At 65.5% G+C, this 21,931-nt stretch overlaps 1 protein-coding gene across 1 annotated transcript; it reads right to left on the reverse strand.

The window, feature by feature from the left end:
* Positions 1-989: 989 nt before the first annotated feature.
* B4GALNT4 (beta-1,4-N-acetyl-galactosaminyltransferase 4) lies at positions 990-19,432 on the reverse strand. The gene is made up of 20 exons (XM_082058990.1): positions 19,079-19,432; positions 13,555-13,667; positions 12,664-12,765; positions 12,044-12,139; positions 11,577-11,667; positions 11,146-11,246; positions 10,782-10,849; positions 10,265-10,343; positions 9,238-9,304; positions 7,797-7,928; positions 7,039-7,148; positions 6,651-6,751; positions 6,248-6,330; positions 4,492-5,710; positions 4,052-4,359; positions 3,439-3,592; positions 3,032-3,104; positions 2,797-2,950; positions 2,346-2,472; positions 990-2,025 (listed from the first exon to the last, which is right to left on the reverse strand). The coding sequence occupies exons 1-20, from the start codon at positions 19,227-19,229 to the stop codon at positions 1,911-1,913; spliced, it is 3,444 nt and encodes a 1,147-aa protein (XP_081915116.1). The 5' UTR covers positions 19,230-19,432; the 3' UTR covers positions 990-1,910.
* Between the last annotated feature and the right edge of the window lie 2,499 nt (positions 19,433-21,931).

Here is a 21,931-nt window from a genome sequence, read left to right on the forward strand (position 1 = left end):
GCGCCCGCACCGGTGCCAGTGCTGTGCCAGCTCACCGGCTGGAAGCTGCCGGACACGCGGCGCCTGAGGAGCGGCGGCTGCCGGGGTCCCAGCGCTGGCCCTGGGGACCGCGGGGCCACCCGTCCTGCCCGGCTCCGCCGCAGCCCAGCGCCAGCACAGCCCTCGCCCACAACAAAGCCATTCCGAAGTGCTGGAAATGACAGGCAGCGGGGCGAGGAGAGGAAAACCGCGCTGCCTGCCCTAAACTGTCCCCTCCCGGCAAATCCCGCGGCCAGAAGTACCAAATTTGGGGTAAAAAAATTGCCTGGAGCTGCAGATTATGGCTGTTCTCTGGTGACAAGCAGGCTGCTGAGCCTAGCAGCTCCATCTGCACCCCGCCAGCTCCATCTGCACCCCGCCAGGTCCTCCCGCACCCCGCCAGGTCCTCCCGCACCCCAGCACCCGGGGGATGCTCAGACCGAGCCTGGCTGGTGTGGTCGGGGATAAAAAAGGATTCCTCAAGAGGAATCCCCGGGGCTGCTTCTGCTCCCTGTGCAGGGCAGCAAGGACGCGGTGGCGGCAGCCTGGGGGGTCGCAGGGACAAGGTGACAGCTCACGGCTCCCTGGCCCCAGGGGGTGTCAGGACGACGCCCCCGCAGCGCGTGGGGCGCAGCAGCTGCAGCTCAGCCAGCTGTGGGGCGGAGGCTCAGCATCGCCTGCAAGCCCAGACCTGCATCTGCGCGTCAAACATCTGCCGCCTGCTCCTCGCCGCACGGAGCGGCCAAGGGGCCCTTGCGACAGCCAGGAGAGCGGGTCCTCGTCCCGGCCCGTCCTCCTGCTCGGTCCCACGGGGCTCTGACCTTCCCGCCCCGCTCACGGGGAGCAGAACCGCGTCCTGCCAGCCCGCACGGCCACCGCCACCCAGGGACACAGGCCGACCCGGCTCGCCGCGCCTGTGCTGCTGGGGACCGCGGCCCTGCCACGGCACGAGGTGATGGAGGGGGAGCGAATCCCAGCCAAGACATCAATTTTATTTTTTAAGAATTAAAAAAAATCCCCAAACAGACAAAACTTCCTGAAAACAGCTTCCTACCTCATAATTTCACAGAAATTAGCTTGGAAACATCGTTTGCTCTCACCTGCTCCCGTACCGGCTCCGGGCTCTGCCCTTTCCCAGCCCAGCCCAGTTTCCCTGGGCACAGGCAATGCCAGCCCGTCCCGCCATGGGGCCCACGGGGTCACGGCAGCGTGTCCCCATGTCCCCGCAGGGTCACAGCAGCATGTCCCCATGTCCCCGCGGGGTCACAGCAGCGTGTCCCCATGTCCCCGCGGGGTCACAGCAGCGTGTCCCCATGTCCCCGCGGGGTCACAGCAGCATGTCCCCATGTCCCCGCGGGGTCACAGCAGCGTGTCCCCATGTCCCTGTGGGGTCACGGCAGCGTGTCCCCACGTCCCCGCGGGGCAGGGCAGAGCTGAACCCCTGCTCCCATCCGCAGGAGCTGCCTGGGAGGGGGCAGGAGCGTTTGGGCAGCCCCAGGGGCTCACACCCCCAAAAAGGGCTCAGCTCCCGGCCTGGCGCGGGGACAGGGTGTGTTTTGGGGGGTGAGCCAACAGAAGGGCTGCAGAGCCAGCAGAAGGCAGGCACCCCCAGCTCTGGGACCACCACAGAGGCCTTAGCCTCCAACTGCAGGATGCCCCTTGCCCTGCTGCTAATGAGTTAATAAATTCATTTCTGACTAAGAAATTAGACCCTTAAGAAAAAAATCACCACCCACTTTCACCCTCCCCACTCCCCCCTCCCAAAATGACCGCGGTTTGCGTACGGGCGCCCTCCGTGCCGGCACCGAGCGTGGCGGCGGAGGCTGGGGACAAGCGAGGACCGCGGTGACCTGGCTCCGGGCGCGGGGCGGTCGGTGGCCGGGCTCGGGGCGCTAGTCCTTGGGGGGCTTCTTGCTGCGGGCGTTCCACATGCCGCGCTTGGAGTGGTAGTAATGGTAGAAGTTCCTGAGACGCAAGCGCTCCACCTCCAGCCCGCTCTGCAGCACCCTGCGGCCAGATGGGGACATGCTCAGGGGGACACGCTTTGGGGGACACGCTCGGGGGGCAGATGTGGGCCTCCTAAAGTCCCCCCTCCTAAAGGGGCTTTGCCCCTTCGCCGCCCCAGCCATAAGCCAGCTGAAGGGAGGGGACAATGGCTGTCCCAAGGGATGTTCCCAAATCCACAGGGCCTGCCGGGGGGTTGGTGGTGCCAGGACCCCCAGCCTCACCCATCCAGGAGCTCCCAGTCCTCCCAGCCTCACCCATCCAGGAGCTCCCAGTCCTCCCAGCCTCACCTGTCCAGGAGCTCCCAGTCCTCCCAGCCTCACCTGTCCAGGAGCTCCCAGTCCTCCCCGCCCCAGCGGTCCCGGAACTCCTCCGTGTTCATCCCTCCCACACGGTCAAAGTCCGACTTGTAGATGCCGAAGAGGCCAAAGCCATTCACCTCCCAGTAGCCTGGGGGAAAGAGCGATGAGGTGAGGGGTGCAGGGGGACCCCAAGTCCCCAGGGTGTCCCCTCTGCCACAGGGGAGCCACAGGAACGCCCTGTCCCCACCCCAGTCCCATCATGGCTCCATGGGGGTGCACCAGGTGACAGCCCAGTTTTGGGGACATCGCACCCACCGCGCCTCAATCGCTTTTGGGCTCAAATCCCACCTCAGAGCAAACCCGACCCACCCTCATCCTCCTCCCTGCACGGCTGTGAACCAAACCACAGCCCCCTGGGGCAAGTGGGGACATTTCCAGCGGGACGGGCGTCGCGGCGAGGGGACGGACTCACCGTTGGGCTCCCTCGGGGAGCTGCCGCAGCCCAGGCGCATGACGATGGGCGCGTAGGCCAGCCGGCCCTCCACGCAGTGCTTGCGGATGCTGTCCAGGATGTTGGCGGGGAAGTGGATGTGCAGGTCGCAGAGGAACACGATGCTGTGCCCGTCCTGCGCGAGGGGACAGACACCGGCGGGGGGTCAGGGGGACGGGAGAGCCGCCGCGGCCAGGGCCGGGTCCTGCCCGCTCACCTCCACCGTGTCCACGCCAGCCTGCAGCCCGGCCGAGCGCTCGAAGTTCCCCGTGCGCCGCAGGTACTGGTACCTGGGGAGGGGACAGGGCGGTCGGTGCTGGTGACTGAGAGGGACACGGCCAAGGGGACAGGGACACCAGCGAGGACGGGAGACCTCCTCGGGAAGGGGTCAGGTGCCTACAGCTCCTGCCAAGGAGGTTTCTGCATCCCCGGCTCCTCCGTGTAGGAAACACATTTAAATCCCCAAAAAGAGGAGGAGAGGCGTGGTGAGGTAGAGCTCACAGCGGGTTGTGTGAGCACCACGAGGATGGCACATCCCGCCACGAGGATGGCACATCCCGCCACGAGGAGCCCTGCAGACCCCCGGGGGGAGCAGGGTGAGACCAGAGCTCATGGAGGGGTTACCGGGGCAGCCTGGCATCCCGTAGGGCCTTCTCAACGTCCATGTCGTCGCTGTCAAAGTCCACCAGGATGACGTTGAAGTTGGCATCCTTGGTGGCCCCGTACAGGTGGGCCATGTCGGAGATGAACTGCTGGACCCAGCGGGCCTGGTTCTTCACTGCCGGACACAGCCAGAAATGTCCCTCAGGTCGCCGCGGGGTCCCAGAGCAGCCCCGTCCCCACCCAAACCAACACCCCTCTGAGGAGAGAGAACCTCAGCATCTCAGACCATCACAGAATCGTTTTGGTTGGAAGAGACCCTCAAGGTCATTGAGTCCAACCGTTAACACCACCAAGGCCACCTATAAAGCATGTCCCTGAAACCTCATCTCCACGTAAAACCCCTCCAGGGATGGTGACTCCACCACTGCCCTGGGCAGCCTGTTCCAGTGCTTCACAACCCTCTGCAGGAAGAAATTTCTCATATCCAACCTAAACCTCCCCTGGCACAACTTGAGGCCATTTCCCCACGTCCTTATGAGAAGAGAGAACCTCACGCCCCAGGCCAGCCCAGGATCACCCTCCTCCCACCGGAGGATGCCGAGGGAGCAGAGGGACACGTCCTGCCGTCACCTACCGGGCACCACGAAGTGCACCGTGACGTCCTGCCGCCAGCTGAGCCGCAGGGGCCGGCACAGCACGGGTTTGCCGTAGGGGACGCTCCAGGTGCCAGGGGCTTGCTCGGTGGCCCCCGGGGCCGGCCCCTCGGCGTTGGCCTCGGCGCTGTTGTCCCGCTGGCCCTGGTGCAGGAGGACGTAGACGTACTCGGAGAGCCGCACCGTGCGCTGGCCCCGCTCCGCCAGCTCCAGCTCCAGCAGGTACCGGTTCCCCCGCGCCGTGTCCCGGCGCTTCTCCACGTTGACGATCCGCAGGAGGGTGTAGATGCTGCGGGGGAAGGAGAAGCACTTGGAAGCACCTTCACTGCAAGCGCTGCTCCCCACCATCCAGCTCACCCAGCCCCAAGGAGCCCAGCAGGAGAAGAAACGTCCCCCCAACCTCCCACCCGTGTCCCCCTACCCGCCGTTCTTCTCATTGAGCTTCTCCATGTACTGGGCCACCACGTCCACCACCTCGCTCTCGCTCAGCTGCAGGTTGCCCGAGACGTTGCAGCGCAGGTCATTCCAGTCGGAGCGCAGGAGCTCGAAGTCCACCGAGCTGACGCTGAACGTCCTCTGCCAGTTGATGGAGTCCTCCAGCCAGCCCGGCTGCAGCTCCCCAGCCTCGTAGCTGTAGTCCGACACCTCCTCCTCCTCCCCTTCCTCCGGGCCCTTTCCCTCCTCCTGCTGGGACGCGGTCGTTTCCGACATCTTCAGAAAGGACGTCACCCGCGTCCCCTCCGAGCGGGTGGCCTCAGAGGAGTTGTAATCGGCGGTGGCCGCTGTCCTGCCCGGGGCAGGCGTCGTGTCCTCGCGGGTCTCGCGGCTGAAGAGCCCCTCGGTGCCCAGGGCCAGGAGGCCGGGCAGCCCCCGCCGCTCCGTCGCCAGCCGGGACAGACGCTGCCACCTCCTGCTGCCGTGGCGCCGGGCAGGGTCCCTGTCCCTGGAGATGGTGCTGAGGAGCCAGGGGCTGTGGCGGCCAGGGGGGGCCCGGAGCTTGCTGGGGGCCACAGGGTGTTTCTGGGGGGCCCTGGAGCGGAGATGGACCTTCCTCAGAGCCTTGGGGTAGAGGAAGATGCCGGGGAAGGCTGGTTCCTGGGCCGGGGCTCTGCGCTTCCCTGGCTGCAGCCTGGTTACATAAACCTTTTCCGGGGCTTTCTGGGGCTTTTTGTCCTCCCTGGGTGCTGCAGCCTCGCTGGGACCCGGCGCTTTGGCTTTGCCACCGAAGATGGGAGCAGCGAGGTGGGGCTGGATGCTCAGCGCCCCGGCACGCTTGGGAGATGCCAGCAGCCCCAGTTCATCCTCCTCGCCCTTGATGGGATCCTGTGGTAACCAGCTGAGCACCCGCCCACGGAGCTGCTGGGGCGTGCGGTCCGTGTCCCCCGCGGGGACAGGGATGGTCACCGGGCTGGCGCTGGCCGGGCTCCATGCCCCCGCCTGCCCGGGTGTGCCGTCCTCGGCCCGGCCCTGCCGCTGCCCAAAGCCGTCATAGTCCAGGTCATCCCTGTCAGCCCCGGTGACCAGCGGCGCCTCCTTCCCCTTGGGTACCGGCCCAAAGCCCTTCTTGGCGTGGGGAGCTGGGTCTGTGGGCTCCGGGCTGTCCACCCCTTCCTCCTCCTCATCCTCATCCTCCAGGAAATCTGGGGAGTAAAGGCAGAGATAAACACCATAGAATCACAGAACTGTTTATGTTGGAAGAGACCCTCAAGATCTTGAGTCCAACCATACCCCACCCTGTCACTGTCCCATGTCCTGAGAACCTCATGTCCATCTGTCCACCCCTCCAGGGATGGTGACTCCAGCACTGCCCTGGGCAGCCTGTTCAATGCCCCACAGCCCTTTGGGGAAGAAATTGTTCCCACATCCAACCTCAACCTCCCCTGGTGCCCCTTGAGGCCGTTTCCCCTTGTCCTGTCACGCCGAGGGTCCCGGCCGGCACAGCCCTGCAGTGGCTGGCCCGGGACAAGGACACCGAACTGGTCTCCAGCAAGAGATGAACCTGCAGGAGGCTTGGGGGCTGAGCCAGCGGGATGTGCGACCGCAGAGTGCATGGGGCTGCTGGGGGACAAGCACGGGCGGCTGGGGACACCCCGGAGCCGTGTCCCCGAGCGGGGGCTGTGGGCGGGATGCCACGCTCAGCCCCGCCGGCTGCCGGCAGAGCGCGGTGGGTGACTCACTGTCTGCGCCCAGGAACAGGAACGCGCGCTGGCGCGGATCCTCCTCCTCCTCATCCATCTTCATGTACTTGTAAAAACCAAACCTGGGAGACAGCGAGGAAAGATGAGGTCCCGCAGATAAGGGAGGGGCCTGCACGGCGCGACGTGCCCGCACACACGCCAGCCCGCCCGCGCCAGGGAGGAACAGCTGCCCGGGCACAGCTGGATGCCGGAGCTGGGAGCCTGCCAGGGCTCAGGCTGCTGCGTGCCCGGGAACGGGCCTGGAGCCAGCGCGGGGTGGCCCTGCCCTGCTGCGGGGACCGAGCTTGGGCACACGCGGCTGAGGACGCAGCATCCCAGCGCCACCTTTGCAGCGCCCTGCGGACACCGCCCCCCTCCCACCGCGCAGCACCCCCACACTCACTTCTCCAGGTAGAGGGGGGACTCCCGGTAGAAGCACTTGTTCTCCGTCTCCATGTGTGTGAGGCGCGTGAAGTCGTTGGGGTACACGAAGGAGAGGTAGACCTGCGGACAGGGGCAGGCTCGCTGCGGGGACACCAGGAGCCACGGACCCACGGCCACCAGGGTGGCCCCTCAACGCCGAGGTGACCCCCAGCGCCTCAAACACCCCACCGTGCGTTAACCCCAGCCCTTTCGGGCCAAGCTGGGGAAGCTCAGCCTGATCCTCCACCCAGGAACACTTTCCTCTGGATTTTAAGCAGAGGGGAGCAGCCGTGCCCTGGGGCCGGGGCAGAGTGCTCCATCTCCCACTGTCACCCCTGGGAGCGTGACCTGTCCCAGCCGACACTCACGAACTGCAGGCCCTGGTAGCGGGCGATGGGGAAATCCTTCACCACGTAGCTGGGGCTGTAGGCGCAGGGCACCAGCACGTTCTCCACGCGGGACGGCTCGATCGCGGGGGCTGGCGAGAGGCGGCGCTGGCTCAGCCCAGCCTGCCCCCTGCCACCCCCACAGCCTGTCCCCTGCCACCCCCACAGCCTGTCCCCTGCCACAGCCCAGCCTGTCCCCTGCCACCCCCACAGCCTGTCCCCTGCCACCCCCACAGCCTGTCCCCTGCCACCCCCACAGCCTGTCCCCTGCCACCCCCACAGCCTGTCCCCTGCCACAGCCCAGCCTGTCCCCTGCCACCCCCACAGCCTGTCCCCTGCCACCCCCACAGCCTGTCCCCTGCCACAGCCCAGCCTGTCCCCTGCCACCCCCACAGCCTGTCCCCTGCCACCCCCACAGCCTGTCCCCTGCCACAGCCCAGCCTGTCCCCTGCCACAGCCCAGCCTGTCCCCTGCCACCCCCACAGCCTGCCCCCTGCCACCCCCACAGCCTGTCCCCTGCCACCCCCACAGCCTGTCCCCTGCCACAGCCCAGCCCACCTCACCCTTTGTGCCCAAACCATCGCAGCCTGTCCCCTGCAGTCCCCAGCAGAGGTGTCCGCCCCCCCGGAGCTGGGTAGAAGGCAGGCGGGAGGCTCGGGGTGCCTGTGACAGCCAGGTCCTGCCTTCTTCCCTCCCAGATTCCCCCCGGGCCGCGCAGGGCCGCGGCCCCAGCCCCTTACTGAGGAAGAAGGTGTCCCTGGGGTCGGGTCTCAGCATGTCGGCCCCGTGCGCGTCCCAGAGGCGGCCGCCGCCGTGGCTGGCCGGGCTCTGCGGGATGTGCTCCACGTGGTTCATCTTCAGGGACGACTCGTCTGCGGGGACGGAACAGGGCTGAGCCCCAGGGGCACACGGGGACGGAACAGGGCTGAGCCCCAGGGGCACACGTTGTCCCAGAGCGTCCCGAGGTGGCACCTCCAACCCCACCGTCCCTCCTGGAGGGGCTCAGGATGGCGGGTTCCTCCTGCCCCGGGGGACACGGGCAGCCAATGTGTTTGCACAATGGCAGACCCCTGGCTAATCAGCCTAATGATTACTGCCATCAGCTAATGAGCACCAAGATTTCAAGGGTACAGCCGACCTCAGCATCGCTCACCTCGCCCAGGGACAGGGGCTGGGTTTTACCTCCCAAGGATACGGGAACTGAGCCGCCAACGCTCTCCCCGCGGAGGTGCAGCGAACACAGGTGAGCTGGGCTTGGCGGCTGCTCAGGGACAAGGGTGGCACATCGGCCTTGGCCACCAACCACCCCCAGGCCCTCCCGAGGGAGGTCACCCTGCTCCGGTCACCGTGGCCACACTCAGAGCCGCCTGTCCCAGCGCCCACGGGTGCTCCTGCCCAGGGGCCACACAGGAGCCCCTTTCCCAGCCCTGTGTTCTCTGCCTGCAGCAGGGAAAGGCTCCCCGGATGTCCCCAAAGCCGGGCTGCACCGCGGGAACGCCCGGGGGAAGGAAGGGCGGGGAAGGGAAGAGAGGAAGATGCTCGTGCGCTGCTGGTGCCCCCCTGCCACGGGGACGGGGTCCCCACGAGGGAAGTGGCTTCGCCCCGGGATGCTGCTGTGCAAGTGGGAAAGAGAACTGGAAAGAGCTTCTCCAGCGCTGACAGAGCGCGGCTAGAATTTATCTGCACGTCATCCATCTCATGGGCAGCTGCATCAAGCAGCAATCCTCCTCCAGCGCTCTTCTCCCATCGATCCCCCTGCTGCCCGGCCCCTCCTGCGTATCGACGCCTTCCCGGGGGGGTTTGATGGCCGGGCCCCGGCGCAGCGGGCGCGGGGGCAGGACCCATCTATCAAGCCCTTCGGTGCTGCCAGGGCCAGGGCAGGAAACAGAAGATCTATAGATTTAATTAAACCCTGCGCCATCCATCCCCGCTCACACGACAGCTCCTCGTAACTCAGGGCCGGGCTGAGCGGCCAGGGATGAGGCTGGAGCAGCAGGAGAGCTGTTTCTGTCACATGTCACCTCCGCACCCTGTTTTCAGAGGGTCACAGCACAGCCCCAGCACCACCCCCCCATCGCAGCCCCTGACACCCCCCGGCAGCTCTGGGGACTCAGGGCTGCGGATTTTCCCCTGGGATCTGATTTCCCGGGATCTCGCCGCAGCGCCGCGCGTGGCCCTTACCCGTGTACAGGGAGATGTAGGAGGAGTCGATCACCTCAAACTTCAAGCTGGGGAGGAAAACTCGCCACTGGAGAAAAATAAAAGGGGATGGAGGGTGAGTGGGAGGGGCAGAGGCTTGGGACGCAGCTGCACCCCCAGCCCTTCAGCATCCCCGGCTCCAGAAAGGCGCCCGCACTGATCCCAGCCCCGCACGGAGGGACAGGGAGCAGACAGACCCTGCGTGACACACGGTGACAGCAGACAGGGCCAGTTCGCATTGACCTGGGGGGTCTCACAGCCCCCACACCCATTTAACCACCCGCATTTTACACGCACTCTGGAGCCTTTGTCCTGACAAGGCATCAACACCCGCGGGCACAGACGCACCAGGGTCCCGCTTTGTTGTTGTTTCTTTCTGCACATCTGAAAGGTTTCCCCCCTCCAGCAAAAATACATCTCCCCCATGTGTTTGTTTTTCACGAAACGCAGATCTTATCGGGAGATGGGAGATGGGCTAGAGCAGGGCGAGGTGGGCGAGGAGGAGGGAGGCTGCTGGCAGCCCCTGTGCTCTGCTGGCACCAGTGTGGCTCCAGTGATTTATGAGCGCTTGGGAGAGAGGAAACCTTTGCCAACGAGCCAACACCTTCCCCTCCCAGAGACAGCCCGGCTCCAGAGCAGGGGGGGCCCATCTGAAACCAAGGGTGTCCCCGAGGGATAAGGAGAAAGGGACCCCCTCCGTCATCCCGGCATCCCTCCCACTCCGACACGGGGACACAAGCCAGCCAGGTGTCTGGGGAGCCCCGCTCTGCTCTGACACCTCCGGGTGCTCCTGGCCCCAGCCACGGGCTCCTCCGGGCAGGAGCCCCCAGGGGACATGTCCCCCTGTCCCCTCCGCCCGCTGCTCTGCAGGGGCCGGGAGGACAGAGGAGGGAGGAGACACGTAAAGAGGGGACACGTAAAGCGTTTAACGTGCGTCAGGAAGAGCCCTGGCACCGGCTCCTGCCAGGACAAGCCTTGGACGGAGCCCACGCTGGGGACAGTCACTCACACCAACTTCCACGTGGTCCGAGCCTCGGTCGTCCTGTTTGTGGAGCAGCTCGAAGTAGTAACGTCTGGAGGCCATGAGGCTGCGGGAAGGGAAGGGGCCGGTTAGAAAGCACCGCTGGACCAGCATCACCACGCCACGGAGCTCCTGCCAGGGGAACATCGCGGGAAACCCCCTCTGTCCTGCTCACACACGGCGAAACCTCCCCGGGGCGGCGTGATGGGGGGTCTGATCCCCCACCGCTGCTGAGGAGCTTCGGGAGATCAGGGGGATCCCTGTCCCCACCTCGTCAGCTCAGAGGTGGCTGCGCCCCAGCACCCCCAGCCCTGGGGACAAGGGTGGTCCCGCTGCTGCCCAGCCCAGAGCCCCTTTGGGCAGGGAGGGTGGCCGGGGTGTCCCCCAGGGAAGGGGGAACAGGGCTGCATGGGGCCAGCAGCTCCATCTCCCCCATCCCTGAGACGGGCCATGGGGAACCAGCAGCTCCATGTCGCCCGTCTCCCCCCATCCAGGACGCACTCACCGCAGGGGCTTGGACACCTGGGAGCTGAATTTGGTGAACTCCCCCGGCGCCGTCCACTCGGTGCCCAGCTGCGGAGGGAAGAGGGACTTGTGAGAGCACCGGGGACACCCGGGGCCAAGCGAACCAGGGGCAAAGTCACGTAGGGACGCTGCACATTGCCTCTGAGGGCTGCTGCAGCAGAGACACTTGTACAAAGGAGAATTTGCGGTAGCTGAAGAGCAGCCTTGGGTTTGGGACATGGTTAACTCGGCGCTGGGGGCCCCCAGGAGGCACTCGGGCGGGTATGGGCACTGAGGGGGACGCTGGCGGTGCGAGCCGAGCAGCCCCGGCTGGGGCAGGCGGGGGACGGGGACGGCGGGCGCACCTTGCCCACGAACGCAGCCAGCCGTGCGTTGGACGGGCTCTCGTCCGGGCTGAGCCAGAACTCGGAATTGTCATCCGACGCCACAGAAAACTGGAAATCCCCTGCGGAGCAAAGGAGAAGGTGACCAGGGAGGGGTCCTGCAGCGCCGGGAACGCGGGCCCAGCCGGTGCCTCGTGTGGGGAATCATGGACAGAGAGACAGGGGTGATGGGGCCACCTGGACCCCAAATGTGGCTCCATCCTGACGGGATCAAGGCTTCGCCTCCCTTTGAAGCAACCAAGGAAAAGGGTCTTTGCTCTGGGAAGCCCCTCCTAGTGGGAGCCAGGGCTTGGGGACTGTCCCCAAGAGCCATTGTGTCCTCGTGTGGCCCCAGAAGGGAGAAGGAGGCAGCTTCCCCACTCTGCTGCAGGAGAAGGGGCTCCAGCACTCACCATCCTTGAAGGGGTGGATGTAGCCGAAGATCCTGAGCCCGTAGTTCTTCCACTTGGGTGACACAGCCAGCTTCTTCACCGTGGTGCGGGTCTGCAGGGGACACGGGGACACGAACAGATCATGCCCAGGCTCACGAGCACCAGTGTCACCGTCCCACCTCCTCCCGGTCACCCTGGGGTCCCCAGCACCAGAGGGGACAGGGAGGTCCCATCGCCACTCACCGCTCCCTCCAACCCCACTCTGCTGGGAGTTACCTGCCAGGGACTGAGCCCAGAGCCAGCAGGGACCCACAGCGACCCACAGCAAGCCATGGGGACCCACAGCACCCCTCAGCGACCCACAGCACTCCTCGGGGACCCACAACGACCCCCAGCACCCCGCAGGCACCCACAGCACCCTGGAGGCACCCGTGGGGACCCCCAGCACCCCCCAGGGACCCCCAGCACCCTGCCTGGCTGGCACTCACGTGTGGGAAGAGCGGGAAGTGCAGGTTCTTGCGCAGGTGCCGCACGGCCCCCCCACACCAGTCCTCGAACACGTGCAGGTTGGCCTTCCCCTTGTACTGCGGGACGGGAGGGGCCGGGGGGTCCTCACGCGTCCCCCAGGGACAGCGCCGGGGCAGGCAGATCCGCGGTGTCCCACCCCACGGGTGTCACCCGCCCCGGCTCTCCTGCAGGGACCCCGCGGAGGGCCCGAGCTCCCCGCCCTGCGCCAGCCCCAGGTGACACGGCAGCCCCGGGACACGGCCCTCCTGCTGCCGCGCACGGGACACGGGAGGCTGTCTGCGAACAGCACCAAAACCCGGCCCCGTCCAAACCCATCCCACCAGCACCAGGATGGACCATCCAGAGGGGACACGCGGCCAGATGTCCCCCTGTCCCCTCACAGGCTCAGGAGGGGCTGACACCCTGACATGACCCCCAGCAGCTCATCCTCATGCACCCGGGACCGGGCAGAGCCCTGGGACGGTGACACAGAGCACGAGGGGGACGCTGGAGGCGGCTCTGGAGCTGCGGGGACACGGAGCGCCCACCGATGGGGTGACTGCTCGGGGACCCCTCCTGCACCGCCCCCGTCACCACCCACCTGCTGGCTCCAGGGCAGGGGCTGCCGGGTCAGGTTGAGGGGGCGCGGGGGGGCCCGGTCGGGGCCTCGGGCAAACCAGCCGTCCAGGTCCTGCCCCTCGCTCTGCGGGAACAGGGGCACAGGGGTCGGGTCGGCCCCGCGCCCCCACGGGGATCCCAGACCCCAGCGCCTCGTGTCGGACACCAAGCGCTGCCGAGCGAGGGGAACAGCCAGGAACGACGGGCAGGCGGGAAAGCCCTGGCAAGGCGGCCTGGGAGCAGCTTCCAGGTGTTCCAGCTAAACTCACTGCCCTTCCTCCGCGGAGGGGAGAAACTGCTCCAGAACAGTGAGTTCTCTGTGCATCCAAAATGCTCAGCGCTCTGACAGGCGGCTGGAAAGGGAACGTTTTGGGCTCTGTCCCCAAAAGAGCAGGAGCGATCGCTACATCCGCTCGTGGGGGGAGGCAGCGGGATGCTGCTCTGCTTCCTGAGGGACAACACCGGTGTCCGTGGGTAAAGGGACAACACGAGTGTCCGTGGGTAAAGGGACAACACCACCGGTGTCCAGGGGTAAAGGGACAACACCAGTGTCTGTGGGTAAAGGGACAACACCACCGGTGTCCAGCGGTAAAGAGACAACACCAGTGTCTGTGGGTAAAGGGACAACACCACCAGTGTCCAGGGGTAAAGGGACAACACCAGTGTCTGTGGGTAAAGGGACAACACCAGTGTCCATGAATAAAGGGACAACACCACTGGTGTCCGTGGGACATTGGGGAGTTTTTGATCCAGCTCAGGGTCACTGAGCAGAACCGGAGCTTGTGCCCCCTCCCCCCCCGGAGCTGCTGTGGTGGCTGTGAGCTGGGCAGGGGACGGGGACCAGTGAGCCCGGGTCCCTCCCTGTCCCCGTTACCATGGGCTCGTCCTCGCGGCTCTCGCTGGAGTCCGGGGCCCCGCCGCGCCGTGCCGCTGCCTGCGCCGCCGGCCGCCTGCCGGGCCCCGCCGCCTCCCCGGACCGCTCGCCATCTGCGGGGAGCAGGACGGGGTGACACCCAGACACCGCCATGTCCCCATCCCCGCGCTGCTCCCCTCTGGGACACCCCTCACCTGGCACGGGGACACGCAGGGGCTGCCCCAGCCCATGCTCCCGGCAGGGAGGGACGGGGGAACAAACCTGCAGACATATTGTCCCCAAACCCCCAAGCCCCACACCAACGGCACCACCGCAGGCCTGGCTAACAGCCCCGCACACAACTTCATTACCACGTGCTGTGTTAATTACTCCCAACCCCGGCAGCCCCTGCAGCTCCCACCATCTCCTCGCGCTCTCGAGGGACAGCTTGCTTGAAAACACACTTCCTTCCCAGCACTAAAGTAACCAGCGTCCCCACAGGAACAGTGCACACTTAGAAAAGGTACTCGGTTTTTGGGGAGGGCACATCCCCTTTCTCTGCCACAGCAGCTGGGTCTCTTATGCTTTGGACGGACACCCCAAAATCGGGGTCAGACGGAGCCCCCGCCACACGGCTCCCGTGCCATCAGCATTCAGCGGCCACAACCAGCGGCACAGACCCCGCGTCCCCAGCGCGGGGACAGGAAACTCAGCTCTGAAGCCCCTTCTGCTGCTCCAGCCCTTCTGCAGCCCGGCAGCTCCTGGCAGCTTTGGTTCCCCCTGCGCCCCTCCCCGGCTTCACCTGCATCCCTCCATCCTGCATCCCTCCATCCCGCATCCCTCCATCCCGCATCCCTCCATCCCTCCACCCCGCATCCCTCCACCCCGCATCCCTCCAACCCTCCACCCTGCATCCCTCCATCCCTCCACCCCGCATCCCTCCATCCCGCATCCCTCCATCCCTCCACCCTGCATCCCTCCATCCCTCCACCCCGCATCCCTCCACCCCGCATCCCTCCATCCCTCCACCCTGCATCCCTCCACCCCGCATCCCTCCACCCCGCATCCCTCCATCCCTCCACCCCGCATCCCTCCATCCCTCCACCCCGCATCCCTCCACCCCGCATCCCTCCATCCCTCCACCCCGCATCCCTCCACCCCGCATCCCTCCACCCCGCATCCCTCCATCCCTCCACCCCGCATCCCTCCACAGCCCCTGGACGATGAGCTGGGGGTGTCCTCAGGATGGGAACACGGGACAGGGACCGAGCACCAACCCACTGCCTGGCGCGGGGCGACGAGCTCCCCTTATCCCGGTCACACAACCCCCCGTGCCGCCCCCTCCGCGAGCACAGAGAGCCTTTCAGCGGCTCCTCCTGCCTCCTCCGCCCTCCTCTTCCTCTCCCGCCCACTGCCTCACCCGAACACAGCCCCTTTCTTCAGCTGCTTCGGAGCCGGGGCTGCTCTGCGGCTCGCTGGAGCCCTTCCAAACCTCCGGCAGGCAGAGATGCCCCTCGCTCACGCTGCATCTCCCGATCGCTGCTAACGAGCCCCCTCCACAGCCGCTCGCCGTGACCCCGCTCTGCGCTCCCCTGCCACGTCCCAGACCTGCCACCCAGGGACAGCCCTGACACAGCCCCCCGAAATGCTCTGCACATGGCACTGCGCGCTCCCGCCGGGCAGCGGCCGGCTCTTGGCCAGCTCCGTCACCCAGCCGTCTCCATCTCCCATCCACATCCCATCCATCATCTCCGTGCCCACCCCTGGCTGCCACCACCGCCAAGCCAACCAGCCACCGACACCTCGAGGCGGCTGCTCGTCCCTGCCGTGGTCCCCGATGTCCCCTCCAGGACGCTCCCGAAGCTGCTGGGCTCCAGCACAGCACGGCCGGGCCGGAGACGCGCCAAGCAGCCGAGGGACCCAACACCCAGGCTTCCCGAGGCCCCTTCCACAGGGACCTGCCTTGTCCCCAGCACAGCAGGGTGACGGGTGACCCCGGCTCGCTGCGGAGCATCGGCAGCTCTGCGGTTAATGGAGACTTCAAAAGAAGCCCCGAGAGGGGGAAAACAGCTCAGGAAATTAATTGACAGCAAATGCTCACAATAAAGGGGATGAAGAGTATTTCTATCGGGTTGTTTTATGTCTTTTTTTAGTGTTTTAAAAGGACTTGAGCTGCCAGGCCCTGGAAGAGCCTCTGCGCTGGGGAGCGATGGGGGAGAGACGCTTTGCTCTCTGCTCCATCTGCCGTCACCAGGGACACATGTGCCAAAACTGTCCCCCCGCCCCATGTCCAGGGCTCCTGTGGGTTTTCACTCCACTGCCAAGCCCTGCAGCTCCCACCTCCCCTGGCTTCAAGGGGCCTTTTTGGGGACCCCGGATGCCAGGGGGACGGGTGGCAGCAGGGCTGGGGACAGGTGCCACCACAAGGTGGTTCAAAGCCAAGTTGTCCCTTTGAGGAGCCACATCTTTGCCTTTGCAGACCCCAAAGCAGCAGCCTCTGCCAGCAGGGACGGGAGGGATGGAAAAGCAGCTCAGCCGCCCCACAATCCCGCTGCCCTTCCTCTTCAAAGGGCTCCTCCTCATCCTCGCCCCCACCTGCTCCAGCAGCCCTGACAAAAGGATGAGACCCTCTGCGGCTTGCAGCGTTTCAGCATCCCAGTTAACAGCAAAGCGCCCATCTCGACCGCTCCGTCCCAAAGGGACGCTTCATCCCCCACAGCTCACGGGAAACGCGTCACCCCAAAGCTGCTCCCTCCTGCCAGACCCGAGGGACGGGTCCCCGGCGGGGGACGGGCAAGGACACGGCTCTGCAGCAGCGCCGGGCCGAGCAAAGAGCACCCGACCCAACAGAACTGCAGCCATCGCTGCCGCGGGCCCGGGGCGTTTCCGGGGCGCTCGGACCCCGACAGGTCCAGCGCACCAGCGGTTCCTCTCCCAGAGCCCACGGGGTGACACACACGGGACCCGGGCAGCGCCGTGCCCGCGGGTACCGAGACACCCCGCGGGGTTTGCTCCCGCTTTGGCATCCTGCAGCACCCCCGCTGCAAACCCCTCCCGAAATCTGCCTCCCGCCACCGGCAACACCCCCGGTGCCAAAGCACGGCCGCGGTGCGACGGCACCGAACAGCACCGGCGCGCCCCTGCTAGAGCCGGTCCAAAGTCACACTGTCAGATTTTCCCCCTTCTTCCTTTTTCTGCCTCCTCTTTCCCTCCCCACCTGGCACGCCAGCATTTCCACCCCATTGACCCGGCGCGGTTTCCAGCCGGGAGAACACCGTAATGGCCTCATTATTTCAGATGAGGAATCTGTGTGTTCAATTAGGCAGAGAAGGGTAATTATCTACTTGTAGAAGATAAGAAAACGGGGAGTTATTCTTTCAGGGATGCAGCAACAGCACGGCTCCCAGCCAAGTCCCCAGATGCTCCAGCTCCACATGTGATGCTGGCTGGGCCGAGGGGACACGGGTGGCCCCAAATAGTCCCTTCCACATCTTCACTGAGCCCCCCAGCCCCCCGCAGACCCCACCGGCGCTGCTTGGCTGGTCCTCCCCACCTCACATCCCCCCGAGCTGCCAAAACCTTCGTGCCCTGCACCTTGCGCCTGCAGAAAGTCCATCTGCTTGGCGACACTGCCTTTAATGAGTAATTAACCTCCTCTTCGTGCGTCCTGCGCCAGCTGACGCGAGCTGGGCAGCATCCTCAGCGGCGGGTTCTGGTCAAAACCGAGAGTCCCCAGGGAACGTCGGACTCCTGCAGGAGCCGGACCCTGGCGGTGATGCTGCAGAGCCCCACATCCCCCAGCCACCCCTGTCCCTCCAGGGACAAGCGTCCCCCTGTCCCGAGGGGACCCGGGGCCAGGACACACCAGAGGCCCCTCCAGCACAGCTCTGCTCAGCCGCAAACCCTTCCCTCTCTCCCCAAATCCTCATAACAAGCTTTTTCTTGAATATGTATTTTTCTTCCTTGGATATGTATATTTTTTTAATTCCAATATTTTTCCAGCTAAAACAGGTCCCTGGTTCCCCCACTCTGCTCTCTGCTGGGACCGGGGCCCATCTACGTGTGACCAGACCCCTCCAGCCTCCCCCAGCCCCTCTGCATCACCGCACCACAAAACCAAACCCAACTGTCGGCAGGACCTGAACTCCAGCTTTGCCACAGTCTTGCCCAGGGGTGACGGAAAATCCCCGAGCGAGGGGCAGCATCTCCTCGGAGTCCGGTCCTGGACAGCGGGGATGGGCAGGATCCGGCCCGCGAGGTCCAGCTTCCCAGGGAAGAGGCCCATGGAGCAACCCTAAACCCCAGCAGAACCAGCAGAACACACCCGCCGGGCCATCCTCAGCACCCCGATAACTGCGGGACACAGGGGCTGCTGGGGGGCAGACTCCTGTAACTGGTGGCTTTGCCATTAAGCATCACCCTGCAGCCGGAGGGGAACCAGCGGCGCAGCCCCGCACACCCCCCGCCAGGCGATGCAAAACCAGCCTCGCTTCCCGCTTCTCCCATTCGCATTGCCCCCATTTCCCTGATTTAACCATCAGGCCCCAAAAAGTGCAGGATCATGCTGCTGCTACAGCCAGAAACTTTGGGGTTGCCAGCTGGGAGGCTTCGCCAGCCCCAGGAGCCGCTCTGACCCGCTCAGGAAAGCCGCTGCTTGCCTAAATAAGCACCAATTCTCATTTCTTTCCTGTTTTTTTAGGACAAAAACGGCTAGGCGAATTCAGTCCAACCAGAAACGTTACAGCTCAAGTTTCACCCAGCAAACGTTTCGGGCAGTTTTGCACCACCCGAGCAGCCCAGCGAGGTCTGCAAGGGTAAAGCTGGCAGCAATTAATCCTAGAGTCATAATTTTGGCTAGAAGGGACTCTCAAGATCATCGAGTCCAGCCGTTACCCTAACAAACCGTGAAGCCCCTAATTAACCATGAAGCAGAACCATAGGGTGATCACCGCCGCCCCGAGCACCCCGGATCGCTCCCCAGGCCCCAGCCCAGGCTGGCAGATGCAGGATTTGTCTCTGATGGAGAAACACGCGCTGAGAAAGTGTCAGGAAAGGACGGGAGGGCTGGGTTCGCCCCTTCCAAGCAGCGACAGTGGCTATAAATGGCCTTCTTTGTCACCGCAGCCAAGGCGGCGGGCGGAAAAACGAGGACAGAGGCGTTCAAGGGGGGAGAACGGAAAACGCCCGACTGGTTCGGGGTCCCTCCCGGGGCTCCTCTGTTCACCCCAGTCCCGAAGGTGCATCGCCGGGGCCAGTGCCGAGGCGCCCGCCGCGGGGTCCCGCTGGCCCCAAACCCGCCCGGGCGATGGCGGCTGAAAGCTGCCGTTGGGACGGGGGTCCCTCCCGGGGGGTCCCTCCCCCGCGGGCGCGGGGTGACGGCGGCGCTGGGGGATGCTCTGGAAGCCTAGAGCGGCGGGGGGCACCCACCACCCTTGGGCGTGCCCAAACTCCACCGAAACCCCGCACCGCGGGGTGATGGGCCGGGAGGGGCCCCCCGGCGCTGCCCCCAGTTGAGGGGGGGGTCGCCCGCCCCCCGCCCCGTTACCTCTGCCGTAGGCGAAGGGGAGGCGCAGGGCGCGGCCCTGGCGCACCAGGCTGATGTGGAGGTAGGTGAACCAGACGGCGAAGGTGAGCAGCACCAGCAGCAGCAGCAGCTTCAGCTGCTTCCGGAGCTTCTTCACCGGGAGCCGCGGCATCCTGCCGCCCGCATCGCCCCCGCCGCCGGCCTAGCCCCGGCCCATGGGGCCCCCGCCCAGCCCGCTGGTTACGGGCCGGCTGCGAGGGCAGCGGGGCGGCGGCGCGGCTCGGCGCGGTGCCCCCCGGCCGCCCGGTGCATCGCCATGGCCATCGCCGCCGCCCCGGCGCGCCGGACCCGCGGGCGGGGGAATGAATGAACGGGGCTGCGGCGGCCCCGGCCCGCCACGCCCCTCGGCCCGAGCGACGGCACTGCCGGCCAATCACGGAGCGCTCCGCGCGGGCCCACCGCCAATGGGTGCCCCGCGGGGGAGGAGCCCGCAGAGGCGCCGCGCGTCTCCACGCCAACGGGCCGGCATCCCCGCCAGGCGCCGCGGGCGAGGCCATGCGGGGCGCGGGGGGGTGACCGTGTCGCCGTCCCCGTCCTTGTCCCCGTCCCTGCGCGGCGGGAGGGCAGGGCGGCGGCGGGGCGACAGGGGAAGGGCTCTCTCCGTGCCGCGGGACCCGGCGGGACGGGTGACGGTCCCACGGCGCGGCCCCACCCGACCTTGACCCCCGCGACGGGAATGGTACGATCCCGCGCGGCCGCCGCACGGGCTGCGGGCCCGGTCCGGTGCGCCGGGATCCCACGGTGCAAGGATCCCTGATCCCGCCTGGCTGCGTGCAGGGATCCCCCTGATCCCGCCTGGCTGCGTGCAGGGATCCCCGGATTCCCCTCGCTGGGTGCAGGGATCCCACGGAGTCTGGGATCCCGGGATCCCCCTGGCTGGGTGCAGGGATCCCCGGATTCCCCTCGCTGGGTGCAGGGATCCCACGGAGTCTGGGATCCCGGGATCCCCCTGGCTGGGTGCAGGGATCCCCGGATTCCCCTCGCTGGGTGCAGGGATCCCACGGAGTCTGGGATCCCGGGATCCCCCTGGCTGGGTGCAGGGATCCCGCGGGGACTGGGGATGCCCGGGATCCCCCGGAGCCGAGGCCGCTTCTGCCCTCTAGAAGTGGGGAAGCCCGAGGGCTGCAGCTCGCCCTGCGCAAAGCCTAACAGTAATTAACAATAAGAGTTAATTTTGTCATCAGCGAGCAGGGCCCCGTGTCCGGAGGGTCACGGACCGCCCTGGCAGGGCTGCTCCGCGGTGGCAGCCCAGCGCTCCCCGGGCGACACCTGAGACCGGCCACAGCTCACTCCCCGCCGCTGGTTTCGGCCTCTGCAGCGCGCTGGCCCAAACCTCCGGCTGGGTTTTTCCTCCTTTCCCGCTCCACAAACTGGGGCAGCAGCTCCTCCTCGCTGCGGCTTGGGGCTGGGACAAAAACACGCCGGAAGCCAGTTATTAGAGGAAAAAACACGTTCACAGCTGGGGAAACTAGAGGGCACCAGTGCTCTGGTTTGCATTTCCCTCCACTCAGCTCCCTTACAGATGTGGAAGGTTAATTAGCTTCTAATTAAGCCCAATTAAGACAAACAGGTGGGGAAAGTGGCAGAGCAGGAAGCTCGGCCCCCGTTAGGAAGCGAAGCCGCACGGAGCCCTGCAGCGGGCGGAGGAGGAGGAGGAGGAGGCCGGGATGAAGGGGATCTCTGCACAAGGCTCTCCCTGCAGGCACCGAAGATGCGTGTCCGGGGAAATTAAGCCGTTATTTCCCCATTTTTGCCAGCTGTCCAGCAAGGGCTGCGGGTCCGGCGCGGCTGTTTGCACAGCCTTCGGCCAGGGACCGAAGTTCAGCCGGTCTCACCCCACCAGTGGCCCCGGGGGGCGGGAGCTTTGGGAACGCTGGCAGGGTATCCCGAATAAAATTCATGACTGGTTTGTGCCAACGGAGGAGAGAGGCTGGGGCACAAAGTACAGCATTGCAAGAGCAAATATTCAGGCACATGCGGTGTCCCAGCCCAAGCGGGCACCCCGAATGTGGCTTTACACGGGTTCTGAGACCCTTCAGTCGTTCAGGTACATGATAACTCCGCTAATCATTTGCACCCTCGCTACCAGGTACTAACCCCAGTAAAACTTTGCAAAGCAACCCTGTTTTTTCAGCATTCTTGCTGTTTATCTATTAATCCAGCCGTCCCTAGAGTCAGTCTTGATGGAGTTACTGATCTATGATGCCAGATGAGGGCTTCGAAGTTGTGTCAGGGGTTTAGGACGCTGGTGTTATCTTGGTTGTCCCTGGTATCCTTTCTCTTTCATGACAGCTTGAAGCTGCTGAGAAGCAAACTCCATCTTCCCAGGGCTGGGCTGTCCATTCCTTTGTTTTGTTTCAGCGTGAACAATCCCAGAGTTGCCAGTAAAATTTTATTACCTGATTATATTACAGTATGTAATGTGATTTAAGACATATTAAGTTAATATACTGTCAGAGACTGCCTGGTATAATAGGGAAGGCAATTTTCCTAAGGGGCTGGTGCCCTCGGGCAGCACAGGGAGCTGGCTCAGGGCTTTTCACGGGTCCCAATTGATGTCCCCAACAGGTGGCACCTTCCAGCCTCATGCCATGTTTGTGGGGGACAGAGTCGGAGCCGGGCTTGCGCCCCTCCGCAAGGGCAGGGTGTGTTCCTGGGACCCCAGGGAGGGTGACAGAGCAGGGGGCCTGTCCCGCTGCTGCCGAAGCCGCTCTCCCCCCCAGCAGCGGGATTTGAAGGATTTCACAGGCCGGCCAAAGCTGAGCCCTTCGCCCGACATCCCGATGCGGTTCCGGGAAGGACCCTCGTCCAGAC

This window comes from Streptopelia decaocto (genome assembly GCF_964273445.1).
Source record: "Streptopelia decaocto genome assembly, chromosome: 7".
Taxonomy (NCBI): domain Eukaryota; kingdom Metazoa; phylum Chordata; class Aves; order Columbiformes; family Columbidae; genus Streptopelia; species Streptopelia decaocto.

Coding starts and splice junctions, on each gene's coding strand:
- B4GALNT4 (XM_082058990.1), bottom strand. CDS start 19,229: ATGCCGCGGCTCCCGGTGAAGAAGCTCCGGAAGCAGCTGAAGCTGCTG. Junction 6,331..6,650: donor TCCCCCCTCTACCTGGAGAA/GTGAGTGTGGGG, acceptor GCTGTCTCCCAG/GTTTGGTTTTTACAAGTACA. Junction 5,711..6,247: donor CCTGTTCCTGGGCGCAGACA/GTGAGTCACCCA, acceptor TTTACTCCCCAG/ATTTCCTGGAGGATGAGGAT.